Genomic DNA, 25478 nt, shown 5'->3' on the forward strand with positions numbered 1-25478 from the left:
CAAAGAAACCAAAACAAATAAGTTCAGAAATTAAGTTATGTATAATAAAATGGGATGACACAGGAAAAAAGTATTGAATACGCTAACTGAAATGTAATACTTCGTAAAAAATCCTTTGTTGCTAATGACAGCTTCAAGACGCCTCCTGTATGGAGAAACTAGTCGCATGCATTGCTCAGGTGTGATTTTGGCCCATTCTTCCACAAAAACAGTCTTCAAATCTTGAATGTTTCATGGGCTTCTTCTATGAACTCTGATCTTTAGTTCTTTCCATAGATTTTGTATTGGATTCAAGTCAGGTGATTGGCTGGGCAATTCTAGCAGCTTTATTTTCTTTCTTTGAAACCAATTGAGAGTTTCCTTGGCTTTGTGTTTGGGATCATTGTCTTGCTGAAATGTCCACCCTCGTTTCATCTTCATCATCCTGGTAGATGGCAGATTTTTTTTAAGAATGTCTTGGTACATTTTTCCATTCATCCTTCCTTCAAGGACATGAAGTTTGCCAGCACCGTATTCTGAAAAACATCCCCACACCATGATGTTCCCACCTCCAAACTTCACTGTTGCTATGGTTTTTTTGGGGTGATGTGCAGTGTTATTTGACCTCCAAACATGGTGTGTATTATGGCATCCAAAGAGTTCAATTTTGATCTCATCTGACAGACTATATTCTCCCAGTATTTCACAGACTTTAAATATTGTGCAGCAAATTTTATCCCCTTGGCGCCGGCGCCTCCCGGCCCTTTAAGGGTATCAGAAGCTGGGGGGCGGGGTTTTAGGGTCATGTGACCACCGTGATTCGCTGTCACATGTTCGGGAAAGGTCCCGATTGCAAGAGGAGATCGGGACCTTTCCGTGAGTACTGAGCATGTGTGCTGGGAGTGCGCAGGGCGCATGCTCTCAGTACATATGTTTTTCTGAATTGCATGCAAATGTACAGCCGCTTGGCGTCAAGGCCCAGATGCCGGGAAGCCGCACATTTGCATGAAGCCGGCGCCAAGCGGTTAAACAAGCTTCACCATGCTTTTTCTTCACAATGGAGCCTTGTGTGGTGAGCATGCATACAGGTCATGGTGGTTGAGTGCATTACTTATTGTTTTCTTTGAAACAATTGTACCTGCTAATTCCAATTCTTTCAGAAAATCTCCACAAATGGTCTTGGACAACTCTTCTGATAATTATTTCACTCCTCTGTCAGAAATCTTGCAAGGAGCACCTGGTCGTGGCCGGTTAATGGTGAAATGAAGTTCTTTCAATTTCTGGATTATAGCCCCCAACAGTTCTCACTGGAAAACTCAGAAGTTTAAAAATCCTTCTGTAACCAATGCCATCAGTATGTTTTGCAACAATAAGGCTGCGAAGGTCTTGAGAAAACTCTTTGCTTTTACCCATCATGAGATGTTTCTTGTGTGACACCTTGATAATGAGACACCTTTTTATAGGCCATCAGTTGAGACTGAGTTAGCTGATATTAATTGCACTGACAAGGGGCAGGATTGCTTTCTAATTACTGATAGACTTTAGCTGGTGTCTTGGCTTTCCTTGTCTTTTTGCACCTCCCTCTCATCATGTGTTCAATACTTTTTCCCTGTGTCATTACAATTACACATAACCTACAGCGGAGCTCCACTCAAAAGGGGAAGTTCCGCTTTAAGGACTGCTCCCCATTAAGAATTGGCACCTTTGGGGGGCAGGGGGGAGCGGGTACCTGAATTTGACAGATACAGGCTCCCAATTGCGGTCGGACCACCTAGGCGATCGGAGACGGAAGGTGTCCTCCCTCCTTCCCTCCCGTAGTCTTCTGGGACATGTGACAGGTCCCAGAAGACTACAGGACCATTCATGAAGTGTAGTGCTACTCGCGCATGCGCAGTGGGTACCCGGCTGTGAAGCTCAAAGCAGTCACAGCCGGATGCCCACACTGAAGATGCAGGCCTCCAGGAAGGCAGGTGAAACGGGCTGCGGGGGAGATACCACGGGACCGAGGGACAGGTAAGTGGCTGTTTTTTAAAAGTTAGCAGCTACAGTTTTTGTAGATGCTGGCTTTTATTATTTGACAGATGAGTGGAACTTCGCTTTAATTTCTGAACTTATTTGTTTTGGTTTCTTTGTATGCATGGGTTGTTACCGACATGTGGTGATAATTTCATGTCAACAGCACCTTCAGAAATATATTTACTGAGAAAAAAGGTGACGTGTTCAGTGTCACGATCGCCGCCCCCAACATGCAACAATCGCACGACCGCGACCAACAATAATACATCACGTACGCGGCGACAGATCCCAGACCTTCTCACCAAACTCTTGCCCAAAGGACCGGCCGATCTAAAACCGCAGTGTGATGCGCGTAACAAGGCCCCACCCAGCTGCATCCTGCACAGCGATTGTCCAGCTAATGAGCTACAATCGGTGCCTGCAGCCTGAATGCACTTGTTACTGGGTCGGGTTAATTATGCGACTAACCCTCTACTGCCACAACCACTTTTGTCGGAGACTGGGAAACTCCCGTTATCAAATATACACTATAATGATTGAAAAGTCGCCTGTCCAATACGGTCACCGCAGGCCGATTGGGCAGAGGATTAAACAAACACAGTAGCGTCTCTTCAAAGGCAGGAATTCGTGAATTGCAAGTAAGCGCTTAGAAACAGTTTAACACTTTCAGAAAGAAAGATTTATCACTAAAAGAGTCAAACAGGTGCAATAAAATATTTACAAAGAAAATGTAACTATATATATATATATATATATATATAAAGACCCACAACACAGCAAAGAGATAATAGGAAGGAAGTTAAAGGATTATGTTACTTGCCAATACGCCTTGGCTTGTAAGCAGATCCAAGTTGCAGAGCAGAAAGCGTCTTTGATCTCCTCTGTTATGATGTTAAGATCAGGAGATGTGTTTTGCTTAGCCTCAGGCTTGCTGTCAGGAATGGACTTGCCAGTAATGGTGGGACTCACCTGCCTTGTGGGCTGCAGTACCAGGGCTGGCCAGCGGGTGCTCCCGGCAATCAGAGACTCAACCCTGCAGCCAGCCAAACATCTGAAACTGATCATGCAGGTGTATTTAAGGGATGGCCAGACCTGCAGTCTCTGCCTTGGTGTGTGTTTTTCCTGGGCCCTGTATCTTGTTCCTGCATTCCTGTTCCTGTCTCTGTCTGATTCGTTGCTGACCCTGCCTGATTCCGGACCTCTGCTGACTTCTCCTGTTTCATCCCTGGCTTGTGACCCCGACCATTCTCTGCCTGACCCCCTGTTCCTACCTGCCCGATTGTTATTGACCCGGCCTGCCTGACAACGCTTGCATTGTATATATTGTTATCTGTGGGTGGTTGGTTTGGTTCGTTTACACTGTGTTATGTTTTAGTATTGCACTGCGTTTATGTTTGTATTGTTAGTCTTTAATAAATTGTCTTATTGTTTATAACTTATCTGAAGCCTGCGTTTCCCTGCGTCAGTCACATACCTCTGGTCACACCCCGGAGCCCTGACACTTGCCAGCCTGTCTTTTTAAAAATCCCCCTGCAAGGGGGGGAGTGGCTCTGAGATTGGCCAATACCCTGTTTTGGGCGGAATCGTCAGATGGACTCTGCATTAAAACTGACAGCTTCATAATCCATGATATGAAACATAGGTGACAGCTGACCTGAGGAATGTTCAATTAACTTCTGTCACCTGGCTGGTAGGTTTTATGAGGTTCCGACTTCTTTCAAATCTGGGAAAAGCTGCCTTATCTTGATTAGGAGGGATGAGTTTTCCCAGGCCTTGAAACTGAGGGGCTGCTGCTCATGGGGGGGCTTTGTAGCGCTGGGCCCCCTGCTGTTTTAGCCTGCCAGCAACTTTTAACACAAATCTGTCCCTGTGCCTCTCAGTAAGGGAGGGGGTAGGGAAGGAAGGATTGAGGAATACTTCTAATAAAAAGGGAGAACTCCGCGTCCAACTCTGATGAGCAAGTTTGCACTTATTTTACACTCTATATATATTACTGTACACTCCCTCCCCCCCCCAAAAAATTTTTTTATATATATATATGGATTTTTTCTTTTTTTTTTTTTTTTTCTTTAGGGGGGGGGGTGGGTTACAATGATTTTTGTACTTCTCTTTGGGGGAGTGGGGTGTCACAATGATTTTTACTCGGTTCACATCTTCGTGGGTGGTGCCGGTGCAGGACCCGCACAAATACCTGCAGCCACACCACCCACACAGAGGATTGCGGGACCTGCAGGCGGGTGCCATTCATTCTAATGGCACGCCACCTGCACTGGAAATTTCAACCGTACTGGGAATCTTCGATTTCCCAAGTACTGCAGGGACTTCTTCCCTGCACGTCCCGAGGTATGGGAGTCCATTCAAATGAATGGGCTCTCATGCCCACGCGAATCGTGGCCCGTACGGCTGCACAGATGTGAACCAGGGCTTCAGGAAAAAAAAATGCAGATTTTAACAGGTACAACAAATTAAAACAATTTCCCCAACAGACAAATGTTTAGCCCCTTTTCACTCAAATTTTGAAAGAATTTCAATACAGTGAATACATGTATAATATCAATTTCAACAAATTATGTGAATTTGCACCATGTAAAAATCGTCTGTTTATTTCATCGGCCCCGCCTTTCCACAGCCATCAGTAAACATGGTGGACGATGCTTCATGCCATTCTGTACTGCGCATGCCCCGACCGAGCCGCGCGTGCTCTGCGTAGCCTGTTGCCGTTTCCCCACACGTGGTAGTTGTTTGTGGTGCGAATGATGGCAGCTTCTGTCAAAGTCATTGAACTGGGCTTCGTCCAGGAGGCGGAATCATGGCGGCTGCGTAGCCTCCAGTTCCCCAGTAAGACGGGAGGTCGGCCGGCGTGGCTGGGTGAGGCGGGGGTCCCGGGCCCGGAAGCTGTACAGTGCGGGCTGTGCGGGAAGCCCCTGGCCTTCTTATTACAGGTCTATGCGCCGTGTACGGGCAGCTTCCACCGGACCATCTTCATCTTCTGCTGCCGGGACCCTCAGTGTCACCATGGGGCGGAGAGGCGGTGCTTTAAAGGTAACCAGAAGGTTCCATGTCCTGTGCTGTACGGGGATGGAAGAAATCCGCTTGTCAAGTAGGGTTGTCACCTCATCCCTTTAAAACCGGGTACCTCCTAATTACACAGATTCTGGGGATGATTAAAGTGGTAATTAACCCCTTGCCCTGCAGAGGATTTACCCCCCCTTCCTGACCAGGCCATTTTTTCTGTGTTACGGCGCTGTGTTAATTTAACTGGCAACTGCGCAGTCATGCAACGCTGCACCCAAATTAAATTTACGTCCTTTTTCCCCCACAAATGGAGCTTTCTTTCTGTGGTATTTGATTGCCTGTGCGGTTTTTAATTTTTTGCACTATAAATAAAAAAAGTCAACAATTTGGAGAAAAAAAAAATATTTTTGACTTTTTGCTATTAAACATGTCCAATAAAAAAAAAATGTAAAAAAATCAAATTTCGTCATAAATTTAGGCCAAAATGTATTCTGCGACATGTCTGCTAAAAAAAAAAAAAAAAATCCAGATACGTGTAAATTAATTGCTTTACATTTATTTTATTTATTTCAGGTACTTACAGCGCCGTCAATTTACGCAGCGCTTTACACACACACACACACATATATATTGTACATTCACATCAGTCCCTAACCCTCAAGGGGTGTACAATCTAAGGTCCCTAACTTACATTCACACATACACATACTAGGGACAATTTAGACAGGAGCCAATTAACCTACCAGCATGTCTTTGAAGTGTGGGAGGAAACTGGAGTACTCGGAGGAAACCCACGCAGGCACAGGGAGAAAATGCATGAAAGTGACAATAGAAATCACATTATTTTCATTAGTGCCTGCTCACATCAATGAGACTCAGCACAGCTTGATTTTGGAAAAGGTTCCTGTACTGCTTTGATGTGATTCCAGCACAGTTTTTGCCCCATAGAATATACAAACCTTATTAAAGCTGCGTCCAAGTAGCTCTACATAATCATACTGAAAATCGGATCAAAATCTTATCACAGAAGTATGAACCGAGCCTTAAGCCCAAAAGCAAATATTTTTTGCAGCTTAACAAATTTTTAGATGTAATGACTGCATTAGTTTTTTTTTTTTAGGTTTTCTTTCCTTTATTTTCATTCTGGTGATCCTGCCAGTAAGTCTGTTTTTCAAAAGAGAGAATTTGTCCTGCAGAGGGTTGACAAATATTTTTTTTTACTGATGGGTGCTTGCAATGATCAGCATTTATTTATGTAAAACCTTTACCAGAAGAGAAAAGCTTGTTTGCTGTAACTGATTATGAAGCATTAGCTGGAGTTTGGCTTCAGTTAGTGTATGCAAATCTGCTAGTATATCTAACACTTCCCTCTCCAGATTAACAAAGGTGCCCCCTCTGCTGCTCCTTCTAGAGTGGAAGCATTCTAATACAGGAGGTGTGTTACTGGCCAGATCACCAGGTGAAAATCAGTGCAGTCACCACCTCTGATTGGTAAGCTGCAATATAATACATTTTTTGTTTCATGTTTATTATAGCTGTGTACACTTGGGGGCAGCACAACATATGGGGAACTCCGCTATTCGCGTGTGTTCCACTGGACAGGATGTGAAGTCACTGGAAGTTCCCTCTGACGCGTTTCACTCCTCCCAGTGGGCGTGTTCAGAGATAGAGTAAATCGTACGGACAGGCAGTTTCACTCTGACAGGAATAATCAATAAACTACCACAGTGCTCAGCAGCACATGGTAGTTCATTGAAATTACAAGCTGACAGCCACAAAGGATGTCAGTACTTGTAGTTGATTCATTCTCAGTACTCTGTGAATTAATAATGTAACCATGTGGGCGGAGCCCCGGACAGGCCTTGCTCTTTTAAAAGTGTCAGATGGTACAGGGGAACTTCTCCCCGTACTGCAGTCACACAGAGAGCTCGGATCACTGAGCCACTGCAGGAGCAAGCACATGTTACATGCTCTGCCCTCAAAATGGGTGGAACATGTAACATATTCCCGAATTTGAACTTATCCTTTAACCACTTGACAACTGGCTATAGCTGACTGATGGCTACAGCTCAGTTGGCCTGTTCTGGGAGAGCGTCATATGACGTCCTCCCAGAACGTTCACCCCCAGCGGTGTGCACCTGGCGATCTCCGTGATCGCTGTTCCTACGGACACAGCTGATCACGTAATGTGGTAAAAGGCTAATCACAGCGGCCTTTTACCACGTGATCATCTGTATCCAATGACACAGAAGATCACTGGGTAAATGCAGCGGCCGGTTGTCGGCTGCACTTTCCTCACGCTGCCGATAACTGGCAATTGTCAGAAAACAGATTGGCACTGATCATCAGGGCACTGATGATCAGTGCCCACCAGTACCCTTCATTTGCCCATCATTGCTGCATATCAGTGCCAGCTCATCAGTACCCGTCAGTGTTGCCTATCCGTGCCACCACACATCAGTGTTGCCTATCAGTGCTGCCTGTCAGTACAGCCTCATCAATGCACACTAGTTCAAATTTTTTGCTCTTTTTTTGTTTATAGCGCAAAAAATAAAACACCCAGTGGTGATTAAATACCACCAAAAGAAAGCTCTATTTGTGTGAAAAAAATTAAAAAATTTCATATGGGTACATAGTTGCATGACCGCGCAATTATTCAAAGCGCAACAGCACTGAAAGCTGAAAATTGGCCTTGGCAGGAAGGGGGGTATATGTGCCTGGTAGACAAGTGGTTAAAGCAGAAATCCAGGCAAAAACATCTTTACATGTCCTTGTGTGTTTCCTATCTTCACTGAATATGTCGTCTGTCTTCTGATTCACTCTCTTTGGTTTCCTGTTTGTAAGACTGCTGGCTGCTATGCCTCCTATTCCCCCAGCCACTGGTCTTGGCACATCCCTTCTGTAGTTCTTTCTCCAGAAAGCAGGGAAGTAATTCAGCCCCACTTGCAGTGCTGGGCGGACCAAGACTTCGACACATTCAACATGTCCAGGTCTAGCGTACCCGCACACATTGACTACAATTCCCTGGCGATTGATGGGAACTGTAGTTTCCTTCTGCAAAGAGGAGCTGTAATCCCGGCTGATATACCCCCTCCTTGGCAGAGCAGATGCTGTTATCTTTTGAATTAGATTTGAGGTCATGAAAATTAAATTAGACTTTTCCCCTAAAAGGTAAGGATGTTCAAAATTGTATTAACTGTTTAGTGTTTTGTGTGGGGGGTGTACTAATAGGTGATTTTTTTTTTTTTTTTTACTCTTCCGGAGTTCTTCTTTAAGTTTAATGTGATCTAGGACAATTTGTAAACTGACGGGAACACCAGAATGAATTGTATGTCTCTAAACCAGATTTCTGTTCCTTAGTTTTTAGGAACCAGCTCCCTCGGAAAAATGATACTTATTCTTATGGCCCACCGCCTGATTCACCGCCACCTGCAAGTGAAGACTCCATAAGCTTTCAACTGAAGTGTGGCCTTCGTCTCTGCAGAGTATGCGGCTGCTTGGGACCAAAAACATGCTCCAAATGTCATAAAGTCAATTACTGTAGCAGAATACATCAGTTGATGGATTGGAAGTTACAACATAAACATCTGTGTAATGAGTCTTTTGGTAAGTTTAATTGGTATATTGCATTTCTTAACCCCTTGACGCTGAGCGCACGCAAATATGCAGCCTCTCGGCGTCTGAGCCTTTCGATCGGGGCCTTTTTCGATCATGTGACTGCGAGTCACAGCGGTCACATGGCCCTAAAACCCCGCCCACCACCTGGCTTCTCAAACTCCTAAAGGGCTGGGAGGCAGCGGCGCTAAGAGGTTAAAGTGTATCTAAAGCGAAAAAAAAAAATGTAATCTAGTCAAGCTTGCAGTCATTAGATGTGGTGGCTGCTTTAGGTTTCACTTTTCAGGCTAAAAGCATTTTTTAGCCAGTACAGAAAAGTCCAGTCAGTGTGACAATGCTGCCCCATCGATGGAGTAAAGACAAAGTGTTATTTACAGGGTTGTCAGGTGAAAGTATAGGGGAAAAAAAACCTAAAATAAATTCCACCACAACATCTAAGGATTGGTGCGCTGCAATATATTTAATATTTGTGTTCAGGTTTAGGCACGCTTTCAGTATTTGTGTTCCCTTAAGACCCCCCCCCCCCCTTTTACAGTATATAGTGATCCTCAGGTCCCGGTCTTTTCCGTGCCCTGGCTGGGCATCCTTTTAATGGCCCTGGTAGTGAGCCATGTAGCTGGTATCCTGTTCAACACCACTCCTTTGCTGCTGGTCTTATAGAAAGTCTCTCTGCAAAGAAAAATGAGCCACATTCAGATCCCAGGAGGTATGGGGCCACAGTCGGTGGAATAGCAAGTCTGAACAACTTTCCAGTCATATCAGTCTGTCCTTTCACCTTGGGGCTCAGATCTGATTTTAGCTGTAGCAGGTGGTTTTTAAAAAATAGACTCTTCCTATATATTTTGACAGTATTTATTAGGCTGGCTGTACACTAAGCCTAATACATACTGTCAAGAATTTTGTTCTTAGATTTCCATTTTTTGATCGTTACTGACATCAAATTGATAGTTTTCGACTGCAGTGATGAGAAAATTCGAAGGTATTTTGATTCTGGAGAAGTCCATGCATTCCAATTCAAATGATAAAAGCAAATTAAATGTTGAAGTACTTTCAAACAACATTCAGTAAATGTGCTGGTAATTTTTGTATAAGCCTGGGTTCACACTGATGTGGTGCGGGAAACACTGCAAATCCTGTGCATTTTCTGTACCGCATTGCAATTGCATGGCGTTCCTGTAATCTGGTGCAGGTGTGAATGATAAATTGACAACCCTGAAACAGATTGTAAAACATGATGCAATTGCCAGAAGTCGCATGGTTGAGAACAGCTATGCGATGCAGGTGCAGATAACAAAAAAAGGGTACTGCATACAGTATGGCTAAAATCGCACTGCACAGACGTTGCATGTAATTCGCACAGGAATGCGGTGCGATTCCTGTACGAATTAGATGAGGTGGCTCGTGCCGCATTAGTGTGGACCCAGACTGTTCTTTTGAAATCTTCTAGCTTTAGGAACACCAGAGACTATAAGTTAGGAATACCTGTATGATATACAGCAGACAATTTGAAAATTTCTTGAAGATACCATTAATGCTCTGAACAGACCTGACTGTACATTCATTGGATTTTGCAGCATGATCCTCTTTCTATTATTTAGATGCGCAGGGTGTTCAGGTTGCAGTTCACGGATTCCTGTTTCCAGAATATGAAATTGTCACAGAACCAGAGGAGACAGATTCTGATGATGACAGCACAGGAATGGAGTTGGACACTTTGACATCAGAGGACACATCTTCATGTATTGGTAAAATTACACCTGGGGGGGGGGGGGGGGAGATATTGTGTTGCATCAAAAATCTACATAAATTTTACTTCAGTGGTCTTGTTCTATTGAATGTTTGTTTATACCTTCTATGCGCATACAAATTGCTCAGCTTCTGCCTTTTATGATCTTGAAATGCTAATTGTTATAAAAATCTACAATTGTAATCCTTAGTGGCATTTCAGCCATAGAATGTTCTCAGCTTCCCTTGATGTTCCCCATGGCCGCCTATCAGTAGGTGTTTAAACTTGTATATATCTGAATATCCACACCATGTTTAAGGCTAGGTTCACATCTCCGCGTTCCTGTGGGCCGTGTTTTGCGTGGGCATGAGAGCACATTCATTATGAATGGACCTCCGTGCTCCAGGAAACGCAGTCAAGTCCCTGCACTTCTTCGGAAACGCAGCCCGCACAGGAACCTCGGTTCCCAGTACGGTTGCGATTTCCAGTGCGGGCGGCATACCATTAGAATTAATGGCACCCTCCCGCGGGTCCGCATCCCTCGGGTGCGAGTGGTGCGGCTGCACGGATTTTTGTGCGGACCGCAGCGGAACCATCTGCACAGATGTGAACCAGGAGTAAGTATGTAGCACTGCTGAGGATGCCTAGGGACCTCTGTGGAATAGAATTTTCAGTTGTTCCTCCATGACTCTAAGGCCTCTTTTTTACATGAGTGGCTGTGGGGTGGAAAAAACAGGCAGCTGAGCTCTGGTTTTACTGTACCTGGCTTTAGAACATCTGACTGATAAAGAGTACAGCTATTGCAGTCAGAACTCCTGAACTACAATCGTGTCCTGGTCAATGAGTGAAATTGTGGCCAGTGAATAAATTGGAGAGCCTCTCAGCATTATCATGAAGTCACCAATGTAAACCTGCGTATTTGCCAGCCTAGGTTCATACATATACCGTTCAAAATTGCTCTGGTTTGTAGTGTGATTTAAGGTAGCAGCTGCAGTGTGAATTACATGCAATTCTCCTCGAACAGCACAAAGCGATTTCACTTGGGGTTACCACTCAACTTCATACAGTGCAAATTCAGAACGGACTGCTCCAAACTCCCACATGACCCTTTTACAAAAATTGACTGCAGATTAAACGTTTATATCTAAACACCCTCCATAGGAACATGTTGCCTTTCTTTGTTCATGCAAATCTGTAAGCTGAAAACGCATCAAGAGCTACACATATGTGAACCAGTGCTCACTACATGTTTTTTTAGTATTTGTTTTCTTTTTTTTGTTTGTTTTTGTAAATTCTTTTTCTGTTTAGACTAAGCAAATAGGTTTACAAATACAGGTGTCCCTCACTGCAACATTACTGAAGAAAAAGAACAATATAACGCATCTCAAAAAGATCAGAAAATCATAGTATTTGTATGAACCATAGCTGCTCATAGCTAACGAGCTGTTTACTTTTAGAATCGTCCTTGGATGAATTAAAATTGGATGAGAATGAACTGAGTGCTATGGCAAAACAAGAAACCAAAGAAGACAAGATATTTAACAGCTTCAAGAAACGGATTTCTTCAGAACCAGAGCAGGTAAAGGTCTACTTTCCCCAGTATATACAATATAATCTTGAATTACACACCTATATACCAATGATATTTGTGCAGTTATTTATCAAAATGTACCTTTTGAGCCCTGTAAAAGTGGTCAGATGGATCTAAAGCTGTCCAATCACTTTTATTGGAAAGCCCTTCACCGGTATTTATAGCCAGTATCAAGCTCAGTGTGGTAAGGTTGTCCCAGGCTGATTTATGAACTATTGCCATTGTACTGAAAAATGCCTAATATTATTATTATTATACAGTATTTATAAAGCGCCAATGGTTCGCTCAGCGCTGTACATTACAAAGGGGGACAGAACATGTGACAGAACAATACCAATACAATGCAAAACATGAGGGGATTGAGGGCCCTGCTCTTTCGAGCTTACAATCTAGGAGGGAGGGGATGGTGGCACAGGAGGAGATAGCTGTGGGGGATGGAGTGGTAGGAGGAGTAGAGGAGGTCAGCAGGTTAGGAGGGGGTGGTGTAGGCTTCCCTGAAGAGATAGGTTTTCAGGGTGCACCTAAAGGAGAGGAGAGCAGGTGATAATCTGATGGGTTGGGGCAGGGAGTTCCAGAGGATGGGTGACACCCTGGAGAAGTCCTGGAGGCGGGCATGGGAGGAGGAGACCAGGGAACTAGAGAGAAGGAGGTCTTGTGAGGAGCGGAGTGTGCGTGCTGGGCGGTACTTGGATATTAGGTCAGTGATGTAGTTCGGGGCAGTGTGGTGGACGGCTTTGTACGTCGGTGTTAGGATTTTAAATTTGATCCGTTGTGCAATCGGAAGCCAGTGGAGGGATTGGCAGAGGGGGGTGGCGGAGATGGAGCGGTTGGAAAGGTGAATGAGTCTGGCAGCCGTATTCAGGATCGACTGAAGCGGGGATAGCCAGCGGCGAGGCAGGCCAGTGAGGAGGGAGTTGCAGTAGTCGAGTCGTGATATGATGAGGGAGTGGATGAGCTGGTTAGTGGTTTCTGGGGTTAGGAACGTGCGTATTTTGACGATGTTGCGGAGGTGGAGTCTGCACGAGTTTGTTAAAGATTGGACTTGGGGCTGGAAGGACAGGTTGGAGTCCAGAATGACACCAACTACTCTGGCCTGTGAATTCTAATATGTAGAATTGTAAAACATTTATCGACAGTGCTGATGATCGTATCAAAACTCTCACATATTTGGGGTCTCTGTACTTGGCACAAATAGAAGAAACAAATTTTGTGACAACTATTTGGAATTATTTGTTTAAATTTTGGTGTTGTGTTAAATCAAAATTTAGTACATAAACACTAAAGTGCTATATTGTTCACAATTAATAAGCCATAATAAAACAATCAATATTTTCAGTGCATGTGCACAAATCACCACCAAACTAGATGTGATCCAAAATAGTCCACAAAAAATCTCAAGTGATCAAGAAAAGCGTTTAGTTTCATAAAGGTTTTATTATAGAAACTTCAACATTGTACATGAACAGTGGAGGACCTTTCAGTGTCCTCCGATACAGAACATTGGTAAATACATCCATGAAGCAAATCTCCCATTCTACCACATCCCAAAGGTGCTCTATTAGATTGAGATCTGGTGACTGGAGGCCATTGGAGTACAGTGAACTCATTATGTTCAAGAAACCAGTTTGAGATGATTTCAGCTTTGTGACCTGGTGCATTATCCTGCTGAAAGTAGCCAACAGAAGATGGGTACACTAGTCATAAAGGGATGGACATGGTCAGCAACAATACTTAGGTAGGCCATGGTGTTTAAACGATGCTCAATTGGTACTAAGGGGCCCAAAGAAAATATCCCCCACACAATTACACCACCAGCAGCAGCATGAACCATTGATACAAAGTAGGATGGATGGGTCCATGCTTTCATGTTTTTATGCCGAATTGTGACCCTACCATATGAATGTCACAGCTGAAATTGAGACTCACTAGACAATGTTTTCCAATCTTCTTTTGTCCAATTTTGGTGAGCCTGTGCAAATTGTAGCCTCTGTTTCCTGTTCTTAGCTGACAGGAGTGGCACCTAATGTGGTCTTCTGCTGTAGCCCATTTGCTTCAAGGTTCAATGTGTTGTGCGTTCAGAGATGGTATGCATACCTTGGTTGTAACGAGCAGTTACTTGAGTTACTATTGCCTTTCTATCATATTGAACCAGTCTGACTGGCCCATTCTTCTCTGACATCAACAAGGCATTTTCGTCCACACAACTGCAGCTCACTGGATATTTTCTTTTTTTAGGGCCACTTTCTGTAAAGCCTAGAGATGGTTGTGTGTGAAAATCCTAGTAGATCAGCAGTTTTTGAAATGCTGATACCAGCCCATCTGGCATCAACAACCATGCCATGTGCAAAATCACTTAAATCCCCTTTCTTCCCCATTCTGATGCTCCGTTTGATCTTCAGCAAGTTATCTTCACCTTGTCTAGATGCCTAAATGCATTGAGTTGCTGCCATGTGATTGGCTGATTATCAATTTGTGTTACTAAGCAATTGAAAAGGTATACCTAATAAAGTGGCCGGCGAGTGTGTAAGTAGTATAATGGATCTCGAGGTTAGAGGGGGAATAATGGAGAAGGAACCAGTCCTTTCAAGTGTGGATCTTTCAAACATTTGCATATAATGACCGCGAATAAAGGAGTAAAGTTGATTGTGTGCATGATAGGGTTTCTCTTGAAGGCGACGTTTCAGAAAGAGAAGGTTTAAACTCCTCCTTGGGGGGGGGGGGGGGGGTTAAAGCATTTAAAACTATACTAGACCCCATGTATAGTTTATGTGATTTTTATTTGGGGTAAACCAACCCCTAAAGGGTTTGTGGAATTTTAAGTCCTGGGGTGAATGAAGGGTCATAGAGAACAGATTGTAATGGTAGTGGGAGAATGCAAGATATCCGTAAAGGGAGTAGTAGTGTCTTGCCTGTCTTTGGGCAGTAGCCAGAGCAGATCCATGAGATGAGGGTACAAGCCAATCGATTCAAGGCTAACCCAAAGGAGAGTTTCATAAGTACAATGGTATTTTGTGAATTGGGCCAGTTACAACACTTGGTAATATCTATGGGGAGCTCCAAAACCTCTGAAAAATGTTGGTAGGTAAATTGTGACTTTAGGGAGTCTGAAAGTTGCAAAGGACATGAGAAGGAACATTATCTGGGAGGATCCTAAAAGGATTTCATCGATTTGGGAGGGAGTGTATAGCGGCAATAGTATTTGTAAACTGGAGTAGAGCATCAAAGAGGCTTAGATTGTAATGTGTGCCCACCAAGTCTCTGTGCTGAATATTGCATCTAAATAGGTGTGCCAGGTTTTCCATGGCAAATGTAAATGGGGGAGGGGGGTGCAGCAGGCACCCTTGTCTGGTACCTTGTTCTGGGAAGGGAGCAGATTTGAATCTTGAGTCAGGTTGAAGGTGTTACTGATTTATATCTAATTTCCTACAGGTCCTGAGGTATTGTAAAGGTGGAGATCCTCTCTGGCTTTCACTCCAACATATCCCAGAAAAGGATGATATTCCTAAGTGTGCATGCGGAGCCAAAAGAATGTTTGAATTTCAGGTAAATAGAACTTTAGTAACGCGCAGTGTATTGGATGGTGTTGCATTGTGTGTTATTACTTCTTTTGTATTTTGTAATTCTTTTACAAAGGTTTTTACTAACAGATGGCATAGACATACAGAGCCAATTGGCTGAGACTATACGTTGGAGTGTGCAACACAGCTCAAAGTACAGTTTTAAAATCTAGCAAAATAGAGAATTACAATGAGCAGATTGTTGCCCTAGTCAAACTGATCCATAGCATGAAGATGATGATCTTGTTTATGTCAGCGGTAACAGAAAAAGTTCAAAATGACACTGGGGGGGACATTGAACCCCACAGCTGAGGAGATGCACTGAGCTACAGCAATTTCTTGACCACAAGGTGTACATTTTAATTCTATATTGGTTGTACATGAATGATGCTATCCTGCATCCAGTTCTTGATTGAACTGCTAAATAAAACGATCAAAAAACTAAAGCTGGGATTTGGACAAAAGCCAGTATTGTTTTTCCAGGGATCTGACTTGATTTCTATGTTTACTTTTCTGACCACATATAAGATCCAGAGTTTTCAGGCTCAATCCATTTTGAAAAATGTATACACCTTGGAAGAAAGGTGTGAGGTGTATGTGTGTTTAATTGACTTAAGTATATTATAGAGAAACCCTGTATAAAAGATACAGAAGAGATCAAATGTGTCATGTGATAACTGCTACAGCCTCCTTATCTTTGTGGAATGGCTGTGGCAGAGAACTCCAGAGATGTTTGTAATTTAGAATCACCATTCTGGCAAAGGAGAGCAGGGATGCCTATTATCTCTGGCTGGGTTGCCTTGTATGCAGATTCCTGGGTAGCTTTAGATCCCCTCTTTGAATGGTACCGAAGGAATCCACTTAGGCTAGGTCAACAGGAAAGTTTTGTGGAAACTTATTGCTGGGCTCTCATGTAGTTTGTTTTGCAATTTCAGTCGTCATAACTAGGTACTCCTAATGCACCTGTAAAATCTCAATTACTACTGAATATCATTACATTTATTCTAGGTAATGCCGCAGCTCCTGAACCATCTGAAAGTGGACAGCCTTGAAGAAAGCATTGATTGGGGTATTCTAGCAGTGTACACGTGTGCTGCCAACTGCAATGCAGAGAAACATTATGTGGAGGAATTCCTGTGGAAACAAGATGTGCCAGGAAATACCATGTGAAATATGCTCATTGAAAATGCTCACACAGCATTTTGGAGGATATTATTTTTTATTTATGGAAGGTGGTGTTTAATATGACAAAGTTTTTTTGTTAACTGCACTTTATTTTACAAAGTTATATTTTTTATAAGGTGCACCTGCACAGAAAGAGAGGTTTTCTCTGTAGTGCACTTAGAGTTAGGCTTTATCTTCAGGAAAACATCTTGCTAGGTTATTAGGTGATTAAAGCACCTTTCACATAAATAACAAGTATATGGTGCACCCACGCCTTTTCATTTAACATTGCTAGGTGTAAACAGGAAAAAAAAAAAAACTCTTGCTTTCAGTAGCCTTCCTAGGAAGGTCAAGGATCCCAAATCTTGAGAAAATGTACTTCTGCTTCTGTTTTTGTTTTTTTCTTCTCATTATATATTAATTTTACAAAATAGCCATTACAATTTTTATGTAAAAAGTCTATTTTAAGTACCAATTCACACTGTATCCGCACAGAAATGTGATTTGTGTTTCTGTTCAATTCCGTGTAATGCGATTTTCAGTCCATTCATTTGAAAGGGCTGAAATCGCACTGGATCGCATCAAAAGTACTACTTCAAAAAACACACTGCGACCAAATTGCATGGCCCTGTGGTACTATGCAATCGGTGCAGGCAAATGCTCTACATTTACATCCACAGCAGATCGCAGACCCAGTGTGTTTTGAACACAGTGTAGGAAACGCACACAGAACATTGGTTTCCCACATTGCATTCTGGTGTGAATGCCCCGTTTACACCTGTGTGACACGTTTTGATGGTTTTTGTTTTTTTTTTTTTTTTTGCACTGAGCCAAGCGCGGTTTGCATTCTACGTTTTGCTGCATTTTTCACACAAAATGTTGGACCTGTACCTGCGTTTTAGGTGCCATTAAGAAATTATGATGCCACCTAAAACTCAGACAGAAATGCATGATTCTGCCTGCATTTTCAGATCACACAGGTGTGAATGCAGCCTAAGGCATGTAGTTCTGCTATTTCTTATGTGGCTGACAGATTGGATATTCTTATAACTCACAAAACCTACCTTCTGTCGAGCACAGATAACTATAAAATTCCTTTTTTTTAATAATAAAAAAAAGTGATAATGTGACATGCTGAATAGATGACTGTTAATGGCTTTATGCATTCAACCCTAAAGTGCCTTACTATGCATATCTGGGGAAAGCAGATTCTGTTTAACAGTTATTTCTACAGGTACAGATTTAGACTTTTGCTAAAGGGGTGCCTGTTGCTGTCTGACCTGATGTGAGAAGGTGGCCATATATAGTCCAAATACAGCAATTGGCACTGTCAATGTTGATGATTAGGTTTATTTCTACACTCTCAAGGGGCCAATACTGAGTGTTTTCAGAGGGTTGAGGTGCTTGTTGATGCACTGGGAGATTTGATAGCATATTACCAAATCTCCCTGCCAGCTGGACAGATTCTTTACTTTTTTTTAAGGAGAAGAGTAAAGGAATAATAGTATTGCTTGTGTTTTTGCTCAGACAGAATTCTAGCAAGCTCAAGTCCACCATCTTGATGCTGTATAGGAACGTGCATTATAAAGTATCTCTGGTGAATGCAGGTAACAGAGCACACTGAATAGGGTCAGTAAGCTGAACACACCTTTTGATGTTTTTTGGCCGCATCAGAGATGCAGTCAGCTCATAATTGTCATGTATTAATAATTGCTTGCACCCAAGGTCCTTTTTCTGGGGTAGATGTTTTCATAAACTGCTGGAATCCTAATCAGAGGTACTTCAGTCACAGTGGGTACTGTTGGCAAAAGCCTGTATAGACCTTAAGAAGATGATGCATGTCTTCCTTGACATTCGGTTTTTCTAAGGCCCAATTCTCATCCCAAGGCCCTTTTTTTTTTTCAAAATGCATTACTGTACTCTTCCTGCCTTTTGATGCAAAATATTGAGAGTTAAATGTGTTTTTTGAAAAATGAGAAATGGAGATGAAGCCTTAATATGAAGATCTTGGACACTTTTTATGAGGTTTTTCTTTGCAATTTCTGTAGTGTTTGTGTTAGCAAGGCTGTTCTACAAGATCCGTGTAAAATAGTTTGACAGTGAAAATTGAACTGCATAGGAAGTAGAGCCTTACCCCTGTTGTAATTCAAGAGAAAATAACTTCCATCTGCTTTCCCTTCATGCTGCAGAGAAAGTGGGAATAGTAAAGCAATTGAGAGAGTATAGATACAGTTGTATGTAAAGTTTGGACACCCTTTTACAGAAACCACATCCTCCAAAGTTTCTTGAAGTCATTTGTCTTTCTGTTTTTGCTTTAGTTTTCTTTTCCTGCAGATTGCTTCTATTTCATAACTATTACTAGATTATTTTGTATGTACTTCATGTTTAAGGTCTGTGCGTAAAAATAATCTGTTACTTTGCATATTTAAAGAAAAGTTCTCATAGGACCCTTCCCCATTGAGCCTCTTTTTCCTCACATTGGTCTGTTGGAGCCCTGGCCTTCTAATCCTCTTAGTTCCACATTGGTATGTGGTGGAGCTAATGTGGGTTCAGTGATCCTCCCCTCACCCGTGCTATTTTATTCAGGCTTGGCATTGGACATTTAGGCCCAGGCACTGTGTGCTGGTGGCAAGGTGAAAAGGTTGCATGCTACCCATGAATGGGCAAAGTGACAGACCCTCTTTTAGCCTAGGTTCACACTTATGCTGTTTTCAGGGCATTTCCTGGTTTGAAGAAACACACTGCAATCCATTAACATGATTTGGATCATGGATCTAGTTCACATCTGTGGGTTTTTGAGCCGGTGTGGAGTTTTGACTTTTTATCACGCAGCGAATTGCGTTTTGCATGTGATAGGCTTCAATGGAACCGCATCAAAAACTCATGCAGAACATGTTACATTTGTTTTTGGTGTTTCCTGCATAACAACAGACACCTCCCCCTAGCAACATTACGTACATCCATAAAAATGTGTGGTGAAAATGCAAAACGCAACGCGAAAAATCAACTGCAACCTGCATAAGCGTTAACCTAGCCTTAAGGTTGCAGATATATCTTTTTGGTTTTTGTTACTTGTTTTTTTTTTTCCTTACTATTTCACAAAATATGTAATTTGATTTGAGGTATCCAAACTCTTCATGCAACTGTATTGTGACAGTCATGCTAGACTTTTTAGTTAGGTTGTTAGCTTGCACATTCTTTTTTTTTTTTCTTTTTTTTTTTTTTTAACAGTTGCGTAGCTTGCATGTTCTTACAGGGTTTGTGCCTGGCAGATAAAGCATAATGCTTTTAATTTATAATGGAACACTTCTTGATTAACTGTTTTGCATTTATTCACATTACAAGTGATATGCATATACATAGTTTTTGTTTCTGAATACAGACTAGCACTGTCAGTTTTAGTTACATGATCAAGTCACAGCTTAGCGGCACTTCTCAGTTTGAGCTCCTTGACCTAAAACATTACAATTACAAGAGCGGGAATTACAGCCCAACGCCTGGGCCATGTGGGTATTCAGCTTGTCCTTGTTTTACAAAGGGTATAAAATCCCAGGCACAACGTAGTAATACAAAATAAGACATGTGAAATCTTATGTCTGTGTTGTGAGCTGTTAGTGCTATTTCTTGCAAACCCTGTTAAAGACATTTAATAAATGTTCTGTTTTAGCAGCTTTTGTCATTAATTTTCTGTAATGTAAAACATACTTTAACCACTTGCCGACCGCAGATAACCGAATGATGGCTTCACTGCGGCTGGCCCGTTTGTGGGTGGATGTTATATGACGTCCTCCCAGAACGCGCTCTCCTGCGTGCCCCCCGGCGATCTCCGTGATTGCTGTGTCCTATGGACACAGCTGATCACGTGATATGGTAAAAGGCCAATCACAGTGGCCTTTTACCATGTGATCAGCCGTGTCCAATGAAACACTGATCACCGGGAAATGCAATTGGCGGTTATCGGCTGCACTTTCCTCACGCTGTCGCAGCGTGAGGAAAGTACAGCCGAGAACCGAGAATTGACAGAGGAGGGATCGGCACCGATCATCAGGGCACTGATGATTGGTGCCCATTAGTGCCACCCATCAGTGCTGCCAGTCAGTGCCACCTATCAGTGCAGCCTCATCAACGCACATCAGTGAAGGACAAAAATTACCTGTTTGCTAAATTTTATAATAGAAACAAAGAAACTTTTTTTTCAAATTTTTTTGCCCTTTTTGTGTTTATAGCGCAAAAAAAAAAAACACCCAGCTGCGAGTAAATACCACCAAAAGAAAGCTCTACTTGTGTGAAAAAAATTATAAAAATTTCATATGGGTACAATGTTGCATGACCGTGCAATTATCATTCAAAGTGGGACAGTGCTGAAAATTGGCCTGGTAAGGAAGGGGGTATAAGTGCCTGGTAGGCAAGTGGTTAAAGGTCCTTGCTTTGCAGGACATATAAAAAAAAGTTCTATAAAGAAAATACACCTACTACAAAATTTAAATGGTTTTAATATAAAAAATCAACCACTGGACCCAGCCATTTATGGATACTAGCTGGCTATTAGCCTTTGACGTTAACCTGAACTCAAAGTGAGAAAATATCCTAAAATTATTATTTTTTTTAATGTAAATTCTTGTCAAACATAGCCAAGCATTGTTATTTGAGTGTCTAGTCACTCGCATCTACAGCAGCCAACATTTCAACACAGAGGAACCCTTGAAATAACTTTCTGGTCTCAGGGAACCCCTGCTAAAAATGACATATATATTTATATTAACTCATGATGGTCAGTTGGAAGAATGCTGCCTATACTTGTTCTTATTGGGAAGAATACACCCTTACAGATAGCTAAAAAGATCAAACATATCTGAGAGGCAGAAATTGCCCATTCCTCAAGTAACCTCTGGTGGAACCCTTGTTGAGAAACCATGCTCTGCAATTTCATAGCTGCATATCTGCACTGCGAGATTTAAAGGATAAGTTCACCTTTCATAATTCAAACCCATATTCAGGGTGTAACTTTTAACATGTTATGAACATGACGTAGAGCTCCTCACCACAGGACCCGAAAACACGTTACACAACATAGAATAAAAGGCGGTCCTCCAGGCCCCAGCCTCAGTTATTAGTGTTTCCTCTGGATGGGGGCAACATGTTTCTTTGAACCGTTAGGAAAGTTCTCCATAGAGCTGGCTAGAAGCCCTGGTGGTGAGGCTTATATATGGCATCTTTTCTTACAACCTTGCAGCAATCCCCTCCTCGTGTACTAAGGGGGCATGCTGCTACATTCTTGAGCTTTTCCAAGGCCCAAGGAGGGTGGTGAGGACATTCCTCTGTCCAGTTTTCCCTCCTGCCTGTGGGGAAGGGGCTGGAAGAGATGGCTGTACCTTTTTTTTTTTATTATTTTTTTTTTTGGGGTGATTTGTGGCCTCATTCATTTGCAGTGTTTTCTCCTTGTGTGGTGTCGGGGGGGGGGGGGGGATGGGGGTTTAGGGGCGGCTTGGGCTTTTCAGGCTGACTCCAGAAATTGCTGTGGCATCATTTATGGGCACGAGGCAGACTGCAAGGGTGGCTTGGTGCAGGTGGTCATCATCCCCAGCAGAGGCTGAATAAGACAATTGGTGGAAATGGATCCTCCCACAGCTCCTATTCTGGCTGTTTGATTCTGGGCATGCATGCTCCTCACAGGTAAGTGCAGTGGGTAGGGCTCCCAGATGTATACTTGTGTAGCTTTTTTTTTTTTCTTCTCTCATTTGCAGCTCCTAGGGTGATTCTGAGAGTGCACTTTTCCTTTGTATGCTAGAGCACAGGGTGTGCTGTCTAGTTAGATGGTTACAGCCTGATGGTCTTGTTTTGTCATTATTTGCAGACTAAAGCCCAGGGACAAGGGTCTGGACCCTAAAACCCAGGAATAGTCAATGTGCTGTTTGTGTGGCCAAACTGGGATCTTCCTGGAACAAGCCCTAGGCTGCTATTGTGTTAGTAGTCTTGTAAAAGAGGACTCTACCCTCAGCTTGTGTGAAATTGCTGTTGTCAGTCGAGAATGAACTTGTAACCATTCAGTTCTTTTAAGACCTTTTTAGAGGATTTTAAGAATCTGACGCCACTCCTGCAGTCCTCAGGTGAATCCCAGCCTACCACAGGCAAGACCTGTTGTCCCATAGAAGTTGGGCAGGAGGACCCTGAGAGGACATGTCTGTGGCACATTCTTCAGCTTCTTCTGGGAATGAAGATAAGCGTAGTTCTTTGGAGGGGGAAGGGGCCTGCTCCTAGGTCTTCTAGGTACAAGCTCTCTGTAGATGAGGTAGACTAGTTGTTCAAGGCCATTTATGAAACTTTGGAAATAGAAGACGACAAGGTCCAGCTCTCTAGGCATGACTTAATGTATGGGGGCATACAGAGCAAAGCGCAGGGTTTTCCTGTTCATAAATCTCTGAGATGTTATTGGAATCGAAGAGCCAGGGTGCAAGCCTTCCTTTTCAAATAGTCTCAAAAGCAGATTCCCCTTTGAAGAGGGGGTTGAGCATCCATGGAATCAAATTCCTATATTAGATGTGCTTTTCTTAAAGCTTTCTAAGAAATCTGACCTTGCGTTTGAGGACATGGGTGTTAAGGACACAATGGATAAAAAAAATAGAGATGTTTTTCTTAAGAGGGCTTGGGATTCTATCATGGCTAGTCTCAAACCAGTCCTTGCTTCAACCTGTGTAGCTAGAAATTTAGATTTTTGGCTGTCCCAGCTCATCTACCTTAGTAGGGTTTACTTCTAGGGAAGAGATTTTGAAATTTTTTCCTATGCTTGTCAAGGCAGAAGTGGTAAGAATGGCTTCTAGATGGTAAAATCCGCTATGGGTTCACTTTGGCTGAAGACCTGGTTTGGGAACTCTGCCTCCAAAGAGCGTTTGTGCGCTCTGCCCTGGTTGAAGGAATAATTTGTTTGGCCCAGGATTGCAGGAAGCTTTAAAATGCACAGTGGAAAAGAAAAAGATTCTCCCCCCCAGATGATTGGGCGCTTTCCTCCCAGCATGGGAGTCTGTCACCTGTCACTTCCAGTCCATTCATCTGACTGGAGTTTGAGTCCCTGCCAGCTCTCTCCCCCCCCCAAATTTTTGGTCACAAAACTGCCACAGGATTGGGAAAAAATAAGGGCATTGTGTCCGCAAGCTGGAGAGATGGAGGATCAAAAGGCTTTGGTCCGAGTTTAGGTAGAAGAAAGGTCAAGCTTTTTATTATCACATTTTTTGTGGTTAAAAAAACCTTCAAGCAAGTTCCGCGTCATTCTGAATTTGCGACTTCTCAACAAATCAAAAAAATACAAACATTTTTGAATGGAATCCATATTTTTGCTGAGGCTCATCCTGCACCAGGGTTCTTTTTGATAACCCTAGATCTGAAGGATGCATATCTTCACATCCCCATCCATTCCTCTAATTAGAAATACTTGAGGATGGCCATCAAGTTGGGGTAAAGTGTTCAGCACCTTCAGTGCAGGGTGTTCACTTTTGGTCTATCCTTAGCTCCAAGAATTTTCTCAAGTCCTGGGAGAAGCTCTGATGCCATTGAGGCTAAAGGGCATTTTGATAGTTCCTTATTTAGATTATCGCCTGTTAGCTGCTCCTTCTGAACAGAAATTGTGGAAGGATCTCAAGGTTACTTAGAACCACCTACAATCCCTGGGCTAGGTGATCAAATGAGAAAAATAGATAGTCGATAAAGTTCCTGGGGTACAAAATAGATTTGGTAACACAAAAGGTGTTTCTCCTTGCAGACAAACAAGACAAGGTCAGGTAGCCTGGCTGCAGTCAAATCTCCCTGGGGAAGATTTCTGCAGTAATAGGTCTCATGACTGCATGCTTCCCAGTGGTTCCTTGGGCTCGACTTCATGGGAGGCCTTTGCAGTGCTTTCTCCTCAAGACCTGGAATGGCACAGGGGACACCCTGTAGAACAAGGTTCTCCCTCACAGGGTCAAGTAGTCCCTTTGGTGGTGGAGGATGGAAGGTTATCTCTCCAGGGGTCTAGATTACATCTGGCCAATTTCCCTGAAGATGACTATGTATGCCAGCACATGGTGGGGACACATGCAAAATAGTATGACCCAGGACTAGTGGTCAAGGAGTGAGACCAGGTTTTCTTCAAACCAAAGGTTCTTGGCTGTGGCAGGGGCTTTGGTAAGATTTGAGGGTCTTCATCTGCAAGTCCTCTCAGACAACAGTGGCTTATATCAACAGAGGGCAATACCAGGAGTCCCTGTTTGCAGGTAATGACGGAGAAGATCTGGCCTCGGTCTCACAATCAAGGGCTCTCATAATGTGTTAGTGGATTTCCTCAGCTGATAAGCAGTATGCTAGGAAGGAGTGGACCCTCACTGAGGAGGTTTTTTTCTTGGCTTACAGATAAAACTAAAAAAATTAGAATATCGTGCAAAAGTTAATTTATTTCAGTGATGCAACTTAAAAGGTGAAACTAATACAAGATAGACTCATTACATGCAAAGCAAGATAGTTCAAGCCGTGATTTGTCATATTTGTGATGATTATGGCTTACAGCTCATGAAAACCCCAAATCCACAATCTCAGAAAATTAGATTACATGCAATCAATAAAACAAGGATTGTACATCTGAAAAGTATAAGCATGCATATGTACTCAGTACTTGGTTTGGACCCCATGTGACAATTACTGCCTCAATGTGGCGTGGTATGGAAGATATCAGCCTGTGGCACTGCTGAGGTGTTATGGAAGACCAGGATGCTTCACTAGCAGCCTTCAGCTCTTCTGTATTGTTCGGTCTCATGTCTCATCTTTCTCTTGGCAATGCCCCATAGATTCT

General features: G+C 42.9%; 1 protein-coding gene across 1 annotated transcript; it reads left to right on the forward strand.

Moving 5' to 3' along the window:
* The first annotated feature begins 4715 nt into the window (after positions 1 to 4715).
* PDCD2 (programmed cell death 2) lies at positions 4716 to 20332 on the forward strand. The gene is made up of 6 exons (XM_089669680.1): positions 4716 to 5037; positions 8371 to 8616; positions 10224 to 10370; positions 11809 to 11930; positions 15372 to 15485; positions 16508 to 20332. The coding sequence occupies exons 1-6, from the start codon at positions 4749 to 4751 to the stop codon at positions 16667 to 16669; spliced, it is 1080 nt and encodes a 359-aa protein (XP_089525806.1). The 5' UTR covers positions 4716 to 4748; the 3' UTR covers positions 16670 to 20332.
* Positions 20333 to 25478: the final 5146 nt, after the last annotated feature.

This window comes from Staurois parvus, unplaced genomic scaffold (assembly GCF_062004578.1).
Source record: "Staurois parvus isolate SC_StPar_1 unplaced genomic scaffold, SC_StPar_1.0 ptg000081l, whole genome shotgun sequence".
In the NCBI taxonomy this organism is placed as follows: Eukaryota; Metazoa; Chordata; class Amphibia; order Anura; family Ranidae; genus Staurois; species Staurois parvus.

Excerpts from the sequence above, each read along its gene's own strand:
- PDCD2 (XM_089669680.1), top strand. The coding sequence starts at position 4,749 with ATGATGGCAGCTTCTGTCAAAGTCATTGAACTGGGCTTCGTCCAGGAG. Across the intron at positions 5,038-8,370 it reads GGAGAGGCGGTGCTTTAAAG|TTTTTAGGAACCAGCTCCCT; the intron begins GTAACCAGAAGG and ends TCTGTTCCTTAG. Across the intron at positions 8,617-10,223 it reads TCTGTGTAATGAGTCTTTTG|ATGCGCAGGGTGTTCAGGTT; the intron begins GTAAGTTTAATT and ends TCTATTATTTAG.